We start from the raw sequence: 16,861 nt of genomic DNA on the forward strand, positions 1-16,861 counted from the left end.
ATGGCTTTATTTATCATTTAAAATGCAAACCAGAACATGACAGTCCCAAATATCCAACTGTACTAGGTTTAATATATAAATACAAGGAGCATTCAAGTATAAGTGAACTTTGTTTCAGGGATCGTCTGAATTTTTTTTCCTTCTGCTTCTTTTTTGTTCCTTTTCATACAAACACATTTTAGAGATAACTGTAAAGGAAAACCATGAGCTAACTCATTTCCTTCAGCTTCTAACTCAGGCAGTAAGATGTATGTGAATGCCATATCCCTCTTTACCCACAGCTGTATCACTGCACATACCCTCACTTCAAACCCAGCTCCCAATATTACCTTTTTCTTCTCTATATATCTTGTTTAATTGACATATGTGGTTATCTGCTTCCTTTGGCTGGCATCTGTAGCAGCTTATCAATACTTGCTGGAGAGCAGGCATTTCCAAGCTTATAGAGTGCCATACCATTTTCTATTAGTGTCCACAGCTCATAAGTATATCTACCCTTCACACCAAGCTTTTCAGCTTCAAGTTTCCAAGCTTCAGGCATTTTAGACAGATGAAAAAATATCAGTTTCTCTAAATGTAGAGGAGAGGTAATGATGTACCAGAAGCGAGATCAATCAAATGACACCTAAGCCATTTTACCCCCCAAAACTAGTTCTAGTTTTGTAACAGAAAAATCCCGGAAAGCCCTCACAGTCTTTTTGCTTGGCTTATGCCCATGCCATTAAAATAAACATGAAACAATATGTTCCTTTTTAACCACTTGATGAGTCAGTGCAGTTCAGGAAACTGATAAAAGGTTTATGGAAAGAAATTAATATTGCATGAATGCCGCTGGAGCTATTAAACAAACATAAATGAGAACCCAGCACTGAAGCCAAAAGAGATTTTCATATGATAAGGTAAAACAGCAGAAGAGTCAACAGTGATTATTACAACAGGTTCTTTGCCCTACAAAAATGACATATGACCTAAACAGAGAAGTGAGCGACTGACACAGTTATGGTATTTATACCAGATCTTACAAACAGATTTGACAATAAAAGAAACCTTTATACATATAATACATACATATACATGCATATAATACATACATATATATGTATCCTTTTCTATTCACACAAAAGGAAAGTTTATCATCAAAAACCTTTCAGACAATAAAAATCTCTTCTTTTAAAAATATTTTTCTTTGCAATTCCTTTCAAGCTGAAGCTTGAAAGGCTGAAGACAGCTCAAAACACCTCAGTATTGGCATTTTGGGTATCCTTTTACAAGTCCAATGCATGACTAGTTCTTGAAGTCTCCGGCTGATCACATTATGGGAGATGACAACAAAGACTGAGACTGATGTTTCCAAACACAAACCAGGTTTTATTTTTGAAAACACACTCTGTTCAACTACCTTTGCTGGAGGCCAAGAGGAAGACTAAAATTACCAGCTTTCCTGCAGGAGTCTGAAAGACTCAGACCTGCAGATCACGGATGCCTTAAAGATGTTACCTAAAAGCAGCTGCTGTTTGTTATCCACGCTCACACTATACTTCAGAAATACGCCCTCATGTGATGGCAAAGGAGGCACAGTGACTGAGCATAGTGACTTCCACGGATTAAGTTCCTGAGCACTCAGTTCAGAAAAGGACTTGCATTTTAAACAGATCAGGAATTTCTGAATAATTTTAGAGATACATTTGAACAAGGAGCAGTTTAGGCAAAAAGAACGGGAATGAACGCTTAGGAGCAAGCAGTCTCCATGTCTTCTGTTACATATAAAGAGTAAATACTGAAAATATTTAAGTACTTCAAAGTATGATCTTGAAAAATTCTATTAATTTCTCAAGAAAGAGGCATTTTTATTTGCATCAACAACAGCATTTAAAATCCATGTAGACAACATTTTCCCAATTACAGCAAAAAGATAAAATCCTTTGCAGTGACATTACACAGACAGAATATTTTTTAATATTAAGATCAGCCATTAGGAAATATCATTGATCAACTGGCTTATTCATTACTGACCTTTCTTTAATTTACAGTTAGGCGAAAATAAGAGTAGACCTACAGAAGAGGCCCCTTCTAAATTCACAGAGACAACTCCATAGTTTAAGTCTGCACATTAATGAAAGTCACACTGAGGTTTTAGAAACCACATCTTCAGTTAAAAAGATAGGTACAGCGAGAAGCTATGAAGTAACCTTTACAGGATCATCTCTATTGAAGATTTTTACTGTTAGTTATAGTACTATATTTCTTTACTCTTATCTGTTGCATAAATCATCCATTATGTACTGTTTGTCAGATATAACAGCGGCCCACCATAAAAACCTACTCCCATTGGGAAGACTACAACTAGGCACTGGAAATCATCGCTAGTCAGCAAAATGCACCAGTGTAGAAAACAGCCACAACCCTTTCTGTGTCAAGCATAGAAATTCTCAAAACAAACTTTCTGCATACTGTTGGAACAACCCTCAAGAGACAATTTCACACAAGAATTATCTTGGGAGATGTTACTAGATGTAACGTTTCTAACATTCTGCTTATTTTAATTCCTCAGCCATATTTCTCTCCTATTCCCTCCCCTGTGTAGTTGACTGACCACTGACTGTACTGAGAGTTTATTCTTAAACACATTTGTTGATTTAGGGTCTAAAAACTGCACTTTATTAAATGGACTTATATCATTGACTCCTGTGTTTGATGGAAAAAAACCCTTCTTCTTTATGCTACAAATTCAAAGATAAATGTCCTAGGTAATACTCAGTTAAAAAAAGTCTATAGTTATGAATATACATATTTTGCAACAGTAAATGCTTCAGAAGGTCTCTCTCTAAACATGGTCCTTCATCAGGACTTAAATGACTTCATCTAGTACATTAACAATCTTAGAATATCACCAGAAAAGTCATTCCTACTGTTCCATTAGACCGGTTCATGCATTTGTGTCAGCTTTTCTAACTTGGTGAACAGAAATTGTGATGGAGAGAAGAAGAAAGCTGCATCTGCAGAGTTGGTTCAAGTGAAGACACAGAAAAAAGAAGCAGCATAATCAAGAACAATCGTAGTCTTCCTTTGTGACCTTCTTTCTTATTATAATAAATAAAATAACCTTCTGTAGAAAAGGAGACTAGTAACTACTCTACACCATCCTCTAAAAGGTGAAAAACCTGAAGATAACAAAACAGTTATTTTCATCCTGTACTATTTAAATAATATTTCAATGTTAACATATTTCAATGTGTTTAATTATATTTCAATCTATTTTTCAGGAGAGAAGATGATAGTCTGTGAGACTGAGCAAAGTTAAAAAAAGAAATTTCCTAACTGCTAATCAAAATAGTCTTTCCTACGTTTTTTTTTTAAAAAAAAAAAACCCTCACATATAGACTTGGCTAACTGAATTGCTCACATAGCAATTACACAGCAGACGATAGAGCAGTCAGCAAACAAAACATTCAAGACTTACCATTTACACAGACTTCAGAAGATTTGCAAAGGTCATCTTCAAACAGGCAGCCTAAAAATACAATAGATAAGTAAAATTAATACAGGTTTCAAACTGTGGATAATTGGTACCGACTGAAGACCTCTCAGGCTATTAAATCCTCCGCAAGAGTCAGACATTTGGTTGACCTTAGGAGTCTAAATTGACAGTACAGAAAGTCAAGAACACAGAAACAAGTCTGGCGAGACAGCACCTCTTACTAACTCTTTGTGTCCAGAATAACCTTTGACGCTTTTTTCCCCCCCCTTTTTTCCTCTGTTGAGGGTTCATTTTCTCAGCACTTCTCCCTCCATCAGTAATTTGAGGAACTTTATGTTCTTCCAGCTTAGAATACACTATTGCATGGCAGCACAGTGATGCTGCAATGCACTACAAAAACAGACACCAAGAATTTAGGAGTTTCCTCAAGCTACTTCTACTAAGAGACCAAGTACAGAAACAGCGTGGAAGCCTCATGCTGTGGTGAGGGGCCTACACTGTGCTAATCCAAGCAGTAATTTCTTTACTTCTTTTCTGGACATAGGCAAAGAACTAGGACTGTACGAACTACAAGCAATGACGATCTATTTTGAACATAAAGACTGACTTAGGGAACACACTTATTTTTTAAGCCTTCTCACATTTCTCTGGGAATTACCTTAGATCTATAAGTGGACAAAGGGAGTTAAAGAAATTACGTGGACTAGAGCAGTTTCATGCCCTGTATCAAATAATAATAATAATAGTAGCCAGGAACTTCACCACATCTAAGCCCAGAAGCAAATCCTGTCTTCCCAACTGTGCTTATCTGCACAGAAACAGAGAGTACATACATCTTTACTCATCAAAGAGAGTAAAATGGATTAAATAGTCTGTTCTTATAAAAAAAACTGAAAGGCTTAAGATTCTTTGCTTATGAATTTCCTGAGTCCTAACCTTGCTTAAAGAAAAGTTCAGCGGGACGGAGTGACTCACGTATGCCTGCACAGCCTTTCAGCAGGCAACCGCATCAGTGCCTCATTAAGCCTGAACTAATATACTGTGTCTTTCAGCAGGATTTATTAGCACAGGGCGAGGTCCGAGCTAAGCAGGCGTACACGAATCCCAGTCCACTGGGAGCACCAGCGCAACCACTTTACATCTATCGCACGCCTGCCGGTGAAAGACCACATAACCGTAACCTTACAAAGGTAAAGTGCACAATATGCACACTGCAAAAAAAAAGTGCTCTCTTGTTCTTGCGCTCATGGATCAATAAACCGTGGATACAATTTGGTAGCTTCTGAAAGGCAGAGAAAGTTTCAAAGCAGGAATGGACCCTGCAAGCAGAGCGTCTGTAACAAAACACAAACTCTGGTTCGCAACTTACTCGAGATATGTAAAATTTTGCTCCAGACGAGTCTACTGTAACACTTGCTTGACCTGAAAAAGTGTCCAAAAACTCACTGAAGAGATCTGATTGCAGCCTTGGTGCCAGCCCAGCAACACAGAAAGATGCCTTAACTATATCTGGACTGATAAAGAAGGTAAAGCAAGAATGATGGCAGGCAGGGGTGAAAACACACCAGGTCAAGAGTGCTGCACAAGAGCAGCTTCTATAAAAATAACTAAATAAAGCACACACACCACCACACACACCCAGGAAAAAAGAACGTAAAAGACTTCAAGTGCTAATGTAATTCAGGTAAATGAAAGGTATGCTTCAACATTTCTGTTTTCATAGCCTTGAAACTCCCGAGAGCCTCTAATGAAGGCCACAGCCATTTGATGACCATGCAACCAGAAGACAGACCATCCTATAATATACTGATATTCTCAAGAGTAAAAAGATCCAGATCTAAGATGAACAAAATCAGTACGTTTGGAGAGAAAGGAACAAATGGCCAGGCTACATTATTACAGAATTTGACTCAAATGCACTCTATTTTTGATCTATTTTGCATTAGCACCTAACATATTTACCATGAAAAGCACAAAGAAAACTGATTTTATCATGCTTTAGTTTCCTCTTTTAATAATATTTGGCTATTAAATGCTGATTACAATGAGGCATCTGATGCAATTAGCCCTGGAAGCTTACGTCTTAGAGAGCAAATTAATAAAGCCAGTGTATGGCAAACTATACCCATCTATGATTGCTCTAAAAATAGGCTACAGAGACATCAAAAGCTCCTTGAAAAATATTTTATTGCAAGTGATTTATTCCTAGAGCTGACTGTTATGCATACTTCATTCAACTAGTCAATATGCTAATTTAACTGCTAATTTATCTTTTGTTGTTATTTGCTGTGACATTAAGAAGCATCATATTTCATTTTAAATATCATCTACCTACTAATACTAATGACAGTAATAAGTCACCACCAAAGAGTGAAGAGACATTGTCTCCAACAGGCACTTAATTCACTTGATGCCTTAGAGGATCAAAATTACATTTTTTTCTAGCAAACAATCCCTCTACCAGTTATCTTCCAAATTCATAAACAGTTAATACAATCCCCTCAAATCCAGAGGAAAAAAAAAAGGGGGGGGGGGGGGAGACAGACTTTCTTCATACCCCAGGTTGATTATACAATGTAAAACCAATATTGTGAATTCTCAGGCAAGATAAGCATGTTTCTTACAGAGAGAAATCAAGCTAGAGGGAAAAAAACAAAAACAAAAAAACACTAGCTTCTTCCCACACCTCCTCCTTTCGAACAGACTTTAGTAATCTGATATTTCTAATAAATTGCCTCAGGTAGCAAGAGCCATTCATGCTGATCCCACTCATACGTGTACCCTTCCTCTTCTCTCAATGTCTTTTTTTTCCTTTACGACTCCATAAAATGCTGTATGTTACAATATATTTACAGGGAATATGCTCGGTTAACTAGCCAGGAAAGCACAGTCCATAAGGCCTCTCAGAGCCTCCTGCCTCCTTTCCTCTCCCTGTATCTTATATCCCCAGCACTATTTTTCAGACAGTCTCTAAAACTTAATTGCAATCTGCCATTACAAGCCCTACACATTAAAGTATGGGACCTAGAAATTTAAGTCTCTTTATCAAGATACTCTTCTTACCAGGTACTAATAGCTAGTCCCTTCCTCTGTGACAGTTCACAGGGTGAGAGAGAGCTTCCTATAATTCCAGTTCATTGGGTTTGTTATCATCCTACTTTCTTAAATCCAAAGACAAAACAGGCTAAGTTTAAGAGTTTAAACCATACTGGGAGCTCCACAAAACACTGTTTGTTTGCACTTGTAAGAGATGCTTCTGAAGATTGCAATGGTCAGGCATGGTAATCACCAGCTGGAATTACTTCATCTACAAACAACTGTAGTAAACCACTTGTTAAGAAAAGAAGAGAAGAAAAAGGATTTAAGAAATCTACTGATCAAATACATTGCATTTATTTCCATCCCTTCCCTGCCACCAACCCACCCATGATAGTTTTACATTAAACTTGTCTCTAAGAATCCCAAAAGCTTGCATGCAATTTTATTAGCTAAGATAGGCCTTGGGCTCTCTTTATCAAAAGTTGTCTTATGATCAAAAAATAATAATAATAATTGCCAGCAACAGCTCAAGTTTCTCCCACATTTATCAACTAGAAACTGGGAAAATACATATCTCCTAGATTTTTTTCTGTCATTGGGGGTTCCCTGCCTCTTCCTTTCACACTGCTTATTCAGTGGCTGTGTGATCACCATCCTTCACCTTTGAAGACAATAATGCCCTCACATCATCCCAAGGTTTTTGTCAGATTGGGTTTCTTTAATCAAAATATGCTGATGTTCACTGCCATTGTTAATAGTCTAGAGAATGAAAATTTGCTCCATATCCATCTGGTTCTTTCGGATGGAGTTGCTATCTAGCAGTATCAACCCTTCAAGGTCTCCTTACCAAACATTCCTAATGAGAGAAACAACAGAGGAAACATCTGCGTGTGCAGAGGCTGGCACACCTAGTTGGGTCTACTAGAGACATCTCCCAGGAGCCTCTGAGATTATTGTCTTGACACCTGCTGTGAATGGCTCTAAACATAGAGCACATGTTCATTTTCCTAAAGTAGGATTTAAGAACAAAATTTTAAAAGTGCTCAGCTCACACAATCGGAATAACTCCAAGTAACTACAGAAAATCAGGATAATCCACGACAGTGAGCAACAACAATAAGAACTGATTGGCAGGAGGAGTCAAATGAGAGTTGCATGCAGAAAACTGACTGGAGAAGCTGTCCGATGGAGAGATATATACACTCTTCTCACTAATGGAGAAGGCACAAAGCCTGTTCAGTCCAGTAAAGATGTGGTCCCTCCAACACATCCTTATCTGTCTGCCGTACGTGTATGCCTAAAAAGTCTAGTATTACACAAGACCGTCCCTCCTAAATATGTGCATACAGTACTCAGGTACTGTCCTTCCCCTCCCCTTTCAGTCATGAATAAAAAAGGAAATGCATGTGCTATTTAGTCATTTTTGATTGCTGGCAATTTCTGGATCTCCATTCTCAGCCTTTTCCACCAGTGCCCACATCTTTCCTTCTGGCAGTCAAGCCCTCATCTACCTCCCTTCTGGTGAATACGTTGACATGGAGACACATAAGGAGAGAAGCAGAATTTGTCTCCCCTTTGCTCCCTGTCTTCTGCACTTTTCAGGAGTAAGGGTAGGTTTAGCACATTTTCTTTCCTTTCTTCTGAGGTTCTCCAGATATCCAGAATATTGTCAACGGAGAAAGGTATTTCATCAGACATCAGAGCCTGTGATGGTTTAACAACAGCTGCTTAAAATATTAGTTTAATTACAAAACAAAAGTAAGCTGTTCAAGTCAAAAGTAATAATAAAGGAGCATGTGATACTAAAGGAGCTCTTTCTCTGAGGAAAGAAAGTGCTAAAAATATATTTGAAAAGACTAAGTACTGAGCTTTGACCTTTTTCCCTTGCCCCACCTTCCATGTAAGCTCTGGAGAGCAGAGATATTCTTTTTCTTTAAATTATGTGTGTGTGTATGATGCCTAGTACAATGACGCACTGATCCCTGGTGAGGAATCCAGGCCTTACTTGACAATCAAAAAGATGACAAGAAATCTCTGAAGTGGTTACACAGAAGACTGCGCAAACTCTTACATGAAAAGTTTCCAAAGTAAAGTGAGGAAAGATTTCCCGTAAGTGTTAACATGTTCTGTTAATACTACCTTATCTTTGAATTACTGCTTCTTTTAATCATTTTTCATATGTGCCAATTTTGTATATTGAAATATGATCCAAGCCAGAATAATTCACCATAGAATACAAGTATTTCATTCAAAAAAAGAAAATGCAAGTACAAAAGTCTATAGCCAAGATTTGCCCTTGAAGCCTCAATCACAGTCCATATTACTGTTTCAATTGCCTCCTCCTTCATATCAGTCTCCCTTCAACATGCACTGATGGATAATAATAAACAGACAAAAATAAATAGCCCTAACTAGACTAAATAGTACAAAAATGATCCAGGCCTGTATGCTGTGATGTATGAGACTACTCCCACTGTGCAGGGGGGCTACTGTGTACTTTCTACATTCGAGAGGGGAGGTGGATTACATCTCTTCCTTTGCATGCAGTTCATCCTCAGCCTGTCCAACATTACAAAAAAGAAACTGCTTTCGTGAAAATACTATTAACTTATCCAATTATTAATGCCATGATTGCAATGATGCAGTGCTTTTCTACTGGAGACTGCTGAGGAAAGGTCACTGTTAAGAATAATTGAGGATGAGAGCAGTAATGATAGCTCATGAGGCAAGGTGACAGGCAAAGGCCAACACTAGAAAAGCTCCAGAATAGCACATGCATTTGCATAGAGCTCAGAAAGAAAGTGGCATTTCATGGGCAGATACAGGTAATGTATGTTTTGGTGTGTCTTTTTGTCATCCCCCCCTACCCCCCAGTAATTATTAAAAGAACTTACATTGTCTCTCCTCTGACAAATTACAGTCCCCTCAATGCTACATTCCCAGTTTTATTTCTACAGCAGAGATCACCAGATATGTCCAGCAAATGGGGAGCATGGATATAATCTTTTTGGCAAGTAAGTAGCTCCAACATTTTAGATACATTGAACACTAACACCCTCTGCATTTAGCTATAAAAATTACCAATAAACCTGCTATTGGAGAAAAATTAGAAGAATATTTTAAAACTCTAAGATTAAATTGAAAAATTCTATAGGATGAAGAGCAAAATCTTTCACCCATACCTATTAACTGTGGCAGGACTAGTTAAATTCGATTTCATTCTGCTCAAGTTCCTCAGCCCCCAAAAGAAATCTTTGTCACATTGGTAGCCCATATTGGGAAGAAATTAACACCTCTAAAATATAAAGTGTATGATCTGTTCTTCCAAAATTGGGAAATGTTAAGCGAAGTGTTCACAAGCTATATATAATGCATCGCAAAAACCTAGATCAGACCAATATTAACTTTAATTCAGTACCTGCTACTTGGCACCTGTTGCTAACCACAAAATGAATGTCCTTACTGGGAAGTCAACTGAACTCACCCAACACCTCCTGAAGTCACATAGCTGACCTAAGCAAAACTTTTTTGCGCTCAGCAGAGAAGCCGAGGGCTGAACACCCTTGTCAAAATGTAGAAGTCTACTTTACTGTTTAATAAATCAAGCAGCAGCCTGAAAAATTTTACCCGCTATTGCCTATAGTGTATGCTTTCCCCAAGTCTTCCCTCCCCTGTGGGCAGCAAGGCATTCTATTATCCATCACGGCCACAGTATTTTAAAAATTTAAAACTGGGGCTTGTGTACAGCAGACTATGATGTTACCAGCAAAGCTATCCTTGATAGATGGTGGCAAGTAAACCAGCAAACATTGCAGATCCCTGGTCATTTATTCTATGAAAGGACCACTGCTATCATGATATCTGTCAATCTGATTTTATCCATCAATAACTTTCAGCATATTCCTATATATTTGTTTTAAAAAATTTCAGAATGGAGCAAATTCTAAGTTCTAAACAGAACATAATTCCAGCGTCCCTCCAGAGTCAGGATTAAAACAATCTGGGTCAATGCAGTAATGAACCATTAGATAGAAGAAAGTAGGGACTATCTGTTCGGGATTACATACATCAAAAAATAATTCTTTAGATACAATTTTCCAAAATACTTATATGGTGGAGAAGCCTATGTCCTATCACCTGGAGTTACTTGTCTAAGATCCACATTCAGTGACTCTTTAAAAAAAAAAAAAAAAAAAAAAAAAAAAGTGGATTTGGGAGCTACATTTTAAGATGAGCTCCCCATAAGAAGACAGGGACCAGCCAGACCTCCACACTTAAATATATCTTTGAATAGCCATAGTGAAGCCTGCAGGATATTGAAAACATTTTAAATTGCTATTTTTGAGAGTGTTTGGAAAAACAGCTTCCTACCTTCATCATACAATTTTGAATCACATTATAATCTTTGGAGTGCCAAAATCACCTATGTTTATCTCTTGAAAGAGACACTATTATGTACATTTGGTAACTTCTTTCTTTAACAAAGAGTCTAAAGAGTCCAGAGTAAGGCATATCAAATATTCATGTGCTGAAGAGTAATGAAAGCCAATGCAGAAATTCATAGTCTCTTAAAGTTCTTGAGGGAAAGAAAGTAATCTTGGGTAAAATTCAGTGTACTGTGGCACCAAAATTTATCTATTTAATTTACCCTGGGAATTTGAATTGCAAATAAAGCTGCGGCATTCTATAGCATGGGACTGAGTTATGAGAACTAGGTCATCCAAGGATACCGGTAGCACACCTAAGTTAACAGTGAAGATGCCTACAACTTTTCCGTTTCTATAGAAAAATGAAAGAATCTCAAATATTTGTATGTTAAAGTTTTTTTAAAAGCTACCAAGAACTCAGCCACTCCAATCAATACAAATTATCTCTTGGCATAAAATCAATGTGTAACATCATGTGGTTTTGTTCAAAAGCGTATGCAACTGTGCATACAGGTGTCGTGCGGCATTCTTGCCTTGGGACTGACGTTAAGGGAGAGACTTAGGACAATACTTTGTTATGCTGGTAAAGAATTAAATTATCTTGTATTGGTTCAGAACTCATTTTGGATAGTAATTTAAAAATCATTGTAGGGTAAAATGATCCCCTTCTACTTACTTTGGTGAAATCACACCCATTTCAAAGGAAATCTGGCCCTGAAAGTGAATGGTCCTGATTTTGACCGATAATTGTGCTCTAATTACTGCTGAATCACTCTGACGTATCCAAGGCCAGCGTTAGAACCAGCTGCCTCAGAACACATCACACCGTCCGTCGTGTCTACAGAGTAAATCTGCCTACCCTGTGATACCAGCAGGATGTTTCTCCCCGCCACAGGCTAGCTGTTGAGAGGCAGTCACCATAATGACACATATCAGAGAAGTAGTTAAGAAAAAGACTAATGATTAAAGCAATTTGGGGAGGAAGCCAGGAAAATTAGAGATAATTCTGAAACATAAAAAAAAATCTGATGCATGCTGAGCGGCACCAGAATTCACATTCCAGTTCCTTCCTCAAATGTAAACAAAAGGCAATTTTTGCCCCTCTACAAAAAAAAGGTCATAAAAATAATACACCTCCCAAGTTTTACAAGTTCACCTAACTATTAAACTGTTTAAACATCCCAGGATGTTCAGCTCACTGCAGTCTGGGTGGCTTCAAGAATTTATACCTGTGCCTTTCACCATTAAGAGCAGCCTAAAGTCATTACTATATTACAGGCATATCATCTCCAACTCTCATTAACTTAGCACCTAAGTCCTCTTGATGGAACTGAAGTGCCTAAATGCCTTTGTGTGCCAGGGTCCAAATGCCTACTTTTTTAGTTTACATGTTTATTAGCTTTGCTATATTTCCTCTGTAAACAATTTCCAAACCTGTCAATGTGAAACTTGTGCAGTAGGAAGAATTTCAGAGCTCTTATAAAGCAGACATGACAAAAATGATAACAAAGAGTTTGTGTTACACACTCCCAGGGTGAATATCGTAAAGAGGAGACATCAGACTATACAGATTGTAAGCCCTGCCTCCTAGCAAGGCTGCCAGACTCAGATCCAGCAGAGTGCAATTCTAGTCTTGGGCCCGATTTTTGCTGCCGACTTCAGCAAATCATTTCATTACCTACACTTTTATCAGCTTTCTCTATTTAAGTGGTAAAATTTATGATTGTTATCGTGTGTTTGTAAGTTGATGGAAACCTGGGCAAGTTTGGGATCACTGTAATATAAATAATAACCTTTGTATACCTTTATTTAACTTCTCCACATCTCACTGAAATCTTATGAACTTTAGAGGAAAGGAAGCATTTTCATAAAGGTATCAGGAAGTGTTCACTACAAAGCAAAAAAGCATTTCCTGAAGAGGTGCTTTTTGTTTTGTTTTTTAATTGTGATTTAAGTAAAGTCAATGCCTTCTACCTCTTCTATGGAAGTGCAGGGATTTCAACAGAAAATGTGAAAAAGCTGCTTGCTGGCCCCTGTGCATGAGCTTTAGATTTTTATTCCATGAGAAGTAAAGGGGGTAGAGGAAGGAAAAATATCTCTGGGGCAAGAACTCCAATTAGTATCCTGATATGGCTGAGTAACAGATAAGGCCTGAAGGTCTCCTTGCCTAGGTGACAAGCTGTACACGTTTTTGTACAGCTTCAGGAGCATTTGCTATCATTCTTGGACATGTTAAATAGATATTCCTATTGAAGTGATAGATTTTTCCTCTAGTGTCAGCTTAGATTGTGCCTTTCTACTCTAAATCTGGCTCATCGAAAAGCTTGATTTTAATGGAAGGCAAAACAAGGAATATATAATGAAAGGAAGGAAGTATGCTTGAATTCTGTGTCCATCTTTTATCTCATTCCTTTTAGATGAGCAGGAACTGCAGTCAGCGTGATTGCACTGCAATAACAATTTATGTAACTTGTGCTATACAAGTTATGTATAGCACACTGGAGTTTGACAGTGTCATGATTCACAATTCACTTCTAAGAACAAGTGAATGCTAGTGTTGAATATATTTCATATTCCCACCTAAGCTTAAGCTGCAGGACATTTCTTTACCTTCACTCAAAATCTCTGAAACGTGTTTGCCAAGTAAAAATTCCACCTCGAAAGGAGCACATCCTACCAAAATAGGCAGGTGCTTCACTGAACAACACCTCTTCATAACAGCATGCCTTATAAAAAAGAATTACCTTTTGCTTCTTGCAGCATTTGTGGAGCAGTGTTTATTCCCATCATTACTGCCTCCTCCGTGCCCATTCCCTGTTCCATCATGAATGTGCCCTTCCCTCTCCCCAGCACCTGAGAGCTACTGTGTAGGAGGCACATGGTGGGGACAGAAAAAGGTAAAAAGGAGACAGAGCATTTCTTCAGCATTCACCAACAGCAAACTACCTCCCAGCTTCCTCCGCTGCCCTGCAAAGCTGCTCTGAACTCCCGAGCTGGCTGAGCCTGCTGAATCCAGCCGCTCACCAGCAACGATAGTTAGTCCAGAGTTGGCATAATGAAAAAGGAACAGGGCCGATTAGCTTTGCAGATGGATTGCCAAGCATGCTTCAGAGGCTCTTTTTGGAAACAGAGAATGAACATGGATGAGGAGACTCAGAAACCTGGAAGAAACGAGAGGCATAAATTTGGAAGAGGCCATCATTTGACAGAAGAAATGGTAAACACGTCCCTGCACAACTAAGTGAGAAAAAGAATGTACAAGAAAAGAGGAAACATGGAAAAAAAATAAGACAGTTTGAGAAAGGAAGTGAAGGAAAAAACCTTCACAGAAGTGTTTGCAATGCATAATAGTGAGTAGAGTGATAAAGAGTCCAAAGTACAGAGATTAGGCAGTGACAGAGATAAGAACTAACCTGAGCTTTCCTGATACCATGTTACACTGACCTTACAGTAGTGCTGCCTTCAGATTTCAAAGATTGTGCGATTTAGCAGAAGGAGGCTCTTTCATTTCTTAAAGGAATTCTGAGAACAGAAGTTATTATAAAATAACTCCATTGATAGTTCACAGGCCTATTCCAAAGTTTCATTAATTCAAGACTAGAATTTTTTTTCCAAAAGTACACAGTGATTGTATTTCATGAAGTTCTAGTCATAAGTCTTAGGTCTATAGTTGACTGAGAGTTGACTGGCATTTGCATAATTATGAGAGACATGATATTCAGTAGGGTTTAGAATCAGTCTGGCACCTCATATGTGTGCTTTCTTAAGAATTCTTAAATTATTGTAATGAACCAGTATTATTCAAAATTTTTTTCCTTCAGGATTTGAACCTCAGCCAAAACCCTAAACCATAATCTTTGTAAGTATGCTTAGAGACTTTGTTCTTTGCTGCTCAAAGGGTATTAAATTCAGAAACAACACAAGATTAGATTTGGAAAATATCTGTGAAATAACAATGTGTATGCAGTGCCCTGTACACCAAAATCAGTGATTACAAGAACTCCTAACAAGACACAAAGTACAGGAACAAGAATTAAAAAAAATAGCCCAAATGAAATTGTTACAGTGCCACCTCATTTGATGTATCCTTTCAATCCCACATGAGATTGCAATGAGAATGTCTAAAAGTTGTCAGCTTTGAAATCATCTTACAAAAGTTACATTAAAAAAATACAAAACATGGAAACGTACTCTGCTATTGTACAACAGCTTGTACAGGCAGACAATACGCAGCTACTTCTCTTCATTTAATTGTGCTGAGAACAAAGCTTAGCTATTAAACTCACATCGAGTACTGGTCTTTTCGAGAAGCTGGCTTTGGTTTCCAGCAGACATCTAAATAGTATATAAAGCCAGGTCAAGGACCAGAACAACAATTACTGTATCTATAGTCCTCTTGCTCCTGTATAATTTCCTGGAACTGTTTCAGTGAGCAACACATGGAAAACAATTGCAGTTCACAGAAGATGAACTATATTGTTATTCTGCTGTGGAAAACATGCACTGGCAGACTCTTGGCTGGAACTTAGTTCAGGATATCATCAGGACTTTCACAGCAAAAGGGTTTTCTCCAGCTATTCAACCTCTCTTTAGCTATTAATGTAATGTCAGGACAACAAAAAACAAAGAATACTTTGCGCCATTTTGTTTTAAAAGCTATGCTTTAACTTGCACTATCGATGCAACCTTCTCTAGGGAGGTGATTCCTATAGCATTTTCAGAGAAAGGCAATATTACTTTGCACTAATTTATTGTCTTGTGAGAGCTTCACCAAGCTCCATAGCCTGTCTAAAGTTGTAGACTGTACAACTTACCAACATGGACCTTACTGGCAGGGCACTAAATTTGGCCCATAGATTATCCCCAGCTGCTCTCTCTCCAGATGAGTGAACACCTTTTTGCTAGTGCTGCTTTAGCATATAATCATGAAATGCTAACAAACAGCCTTGGAAAACAGGACCTAGGCTTTTCTTCTACAGTGTACATAGTTAGCATCACATTTGCATTCCGAGATGGAAAACTGACTGTATAAACTAGAGAAGTCAAAAAAGGAGGTAAGTGAAAAGTATCCAAAAAAAAAAAAAAAAAAAAAAAAAAAACCCTCACTTTTTCATTCCTTCATAGAAGTTATTTTCTTTAAAAAATATTTTTTTTAAGGTGACTCTCAAATGACTAAGAATATGAAAGCTATTTTCGCTCTCTGTTTTTCTTTATGATGAGAGGCTAAAACTATTTTGGTTTTGTTTCTCTGGGTTTTTCTGCTAAGTTTCTCCCCTCCTTTCAGATAAGGATAATAATGTACTTCTCTGTTTTTACGTGAGAAGATCCTGAATGCACAGCACCTGTATCAGCAGGAGGCATGGCAGATAAAAAGCACTAACCACACAAACACAAGTACAGATCAAAGATGATTGCTAATCTCAGTAATTGCTACACATTACTTTTCCCACTTTCAGTCAGTACCATCCACTTTGACAAAACACAATGATTGTCTTTGAGAGCTGTGAGAAGGTACCTGCATTACACCTGTATCACACACATCAGAATTCTTCTTCCAATTCTTCTTATACTAGAATGAGGATGAAATTTTGTTAAAACATAGGCATCTACTGGCACTTGAGGTACCCTAAGCTATGCAAGATACCCACACAGCACAGAGACATATGGTACAGGACTTGTGGGAGATTCAGTTCTTTTTGAAGTGGAGGGAGGCTAGGTAGAACAACAACAGCACATAAAACAACACAAGGTGCCTTCAGTCTAGGCAGCTGAATTCAGCCCTTTTTTCCTAAAATAGTTTAGGTGAGCCATACCATAAAAGTCCTATTTCTGTGCATTGGCCTTGCATTTCTTTGTAGTAATCTTGGAGGTAAATGTCAACTGTGTAAGCACTAAAATTAAATGAGATGAGACACCT

The 16,861-nt window shown here is 37.9% G+C and overlaps 1 protein-coding gene across 2 annotated transcripts in view; it reads right to left on the bottom strand.

The window, feature by feature from the left end:
- Positions 1 to 16,861, bottom strand: part of PTPRN2 (protein tyrosine phosphatase receptor type N2) — a 661,203-nt gene that overhangs the window by 591,413 nt on the left and 52,929 nt on the right. For both annotated transcript variants that reach the window (XM_064505751.1, XM_026103068.2), the window contains exon 2: positions 3,461 to 3,511. In XM_064505751.1, the coding sequence (XP_064361821.1) occupies positions 3,461 to 3,511 (51 nt within the window). The remainder of the gene's footprint in view (positions 1 to 3,460; positions 3,512 to 16,861) is intronic.

Source organism: Dromaius novaehollandiae, chromosome 2 (assembly GCF_036370855.1).
Source record: "Dromaius novaehollandiae isolate bDroNov1 chromosome 2, bDroNov1.hap1, whole genome shotgun sequence".
In the NCBI taxonomy this organism is placed as follows: Eukaryota; Metazoa; Chordata; class Aves; order Casuariiformes; family Dromaiidae; genus Dromaius; species Dromaius novaehollandiae.